Source organism: Priapulus caudatus, unplaced genomic scaffold, assembly GCF_000485595.1.
Source record: "Priapulus caudatus unplaced genomic scaffold, Priapulus_caudatus-5.0.1 Scaffold27, whole genome shotgun sequence".
NCBI classification, from domain to species: Eukaryota; Metazoa; Priapulida; class Priapulimorpha; order Priapulimorphida; family Priapulidae; genus Priapulus; species Priapulus caudatus.
This window is the reverse complement of record NW_014577088.1, coordinates 313,713-315,468: the sequence shown is the minus strand read 5'-3', so window position 1 is coordinate 315,468 and position 1,756 is coordinate 313,713. Positions and strand designations below refer to the sequence as shown.

The 1,756-nt window shown below is 37.4% G+C and overlaps 1 protein-coding gene across 1 annotated transcript in view; it reads right to left on the bottom strand.

The window, feature by feature from the left end:
• LOC106814931 (BRCA1-associated RING domain protein 1-like) overlaps window positions 1-1,756 on the bottom strand; it is a 9,259-nt gene that overhangs the window by 4,303 nt on the left and 3,200 nt on the right. Inside the window, exons 2-4 of the mRNA XM_014819317.1 lie at window positions 1,275-1,331; window positions 916-988; window positions 668-743 (exon numbers count right to left, since the gene is read on the bottom strand). Coding sequence (XP_014674803.1) covers window positions 668-743; window positions 916-988; window positions 1,275-1,331 — 206 coding nt within the window. The remainder of the gene's footprint in view (window positions 1-667; window positions 744-915; window positions 989-1,274; window positions 1,332-1,756) is intronic.

Sequence of the window (1,756 nt, the reverse complement as noted above, 5' to 3'; positions counted from 1 at the left end):
CTCAAATCGTACACAGTACATCTGTCTAGCATCGTGCAAAATCGTTTCCTCTTATACACACGCAATCCGGAGATACAGACTAAAACGTACGACACGATTTTCCCTTCTGTTGGCAGCCAAATCGATGCATTGGGAAAGTCATTTGAAACAAAAGGCAGCTACTAACGCTCGGCGATGCGGTGTGACTCGCTGGGAGATTGGACATCGACGCAACCCTCGGCGAGATAATCTTTGACCCGGCATACCGGCACACCGGCATACAGCTGGTTGCTGGTATGCTCCCCACGCACGCACGCCCACCGCAATCAGCAGCAATCTCCCAGCGAGCCACACCGCATCGCCGAGCGTTAGTAGCTGCCTTTTGTTTCAAATGACTTTCCCAACGCATCGATTTGGCTGCCAACAGAATGGAAAATCGTGTCGTACGTTTTAGTCTGTATCTCCGGATTGCGGGTGTATAAGAGGAAACGATTTCGCACGATGCTAGGCTGATGTACTGTGTACGATTTGAGTAGTAAATCGTAGGTATTTTAAGGCTAGTAAATGACGAATTTCCCTTGTTTATTGATGTCACACTCCTTCTCTATTATTAACTCTTGATATATATATATATCACAATTCAAGTATATCAGATGAATTTTGCTTTCAGTTCAAGACTCATTCTTACCAATAGTCACGTCTTGCTGCATCCATTGTTTTAGGTCAGTCATTTGTGTAACTATGTTTTTCAGCTGACGATTCACCTATGGATAGTTAAAAACTATATGGTATTACAGATCAAATGATAAATACCTTATGTTACTATTAAATATTAATATTAGAAACACAAATGATTAACTGCAACATAACTTTTTCCATAACAGCTGAAATGTGATTTAAAATCTAATACATGTCAAGAATGCATTGGATACAAACCTGAACATCTTTAGCATATGCAGGACAACCACAGACTGGACAGCTATTCCCAATGTGTGGCTCAATACATTTACTGAAACAAATACAGCATAGGAAAAGATTAAAATTGAAATCCACTACAGTATTTGCAAATAAAAAATTTATTCAACCAATTTTCTGTTACATTCATAAATATTTTACTCTGGGATGACATGTTCTTTTATGCAAAATATAACATTTCCATAATCAATTATTTTTTATTTTTAACTTTACAAAGTTAAACAGAAGCCAATAACTTCACGATATAGTATGCACAATATTTAGTGTGCCTAACGGTACAAAATATTGTAATACATAACAGCAAATAGAAAGAAGGTTACCTGCAGAAAAAATGCTCACACCCTCCAAGAGATGTAGGAGATTGCACCACACCATGACTGAAAAATCCAAATTTCCTACAGATTATATTAAGGCACATGCAAGCCACAGTAGCTCGGGTCTACTTTAGGACTGCCGTAAACAGATCATCGCGATCATCATCAACATCACCATGATCATCATCACCATCTTCATGATCATCATCAACATCATCATGATCATCATCAACATCTTCATGATCATCATCATCATCATGATGATTCATGATTGATCATCAACATCATCATGATTATCATCAACGTCATCATGATTATCATTCAACATCATCATGGTGATCATCATCATGATTATTATTATTATTCAGCAACCTAATCTGATCATGAGATCCTTAAACCTGAAAAGGTCATTATACCTAAGCACCAAGTACAACAATATACAAGTTACAAACAATCTTGAAACAATGTTTGTCATTTTTACTTGGTGA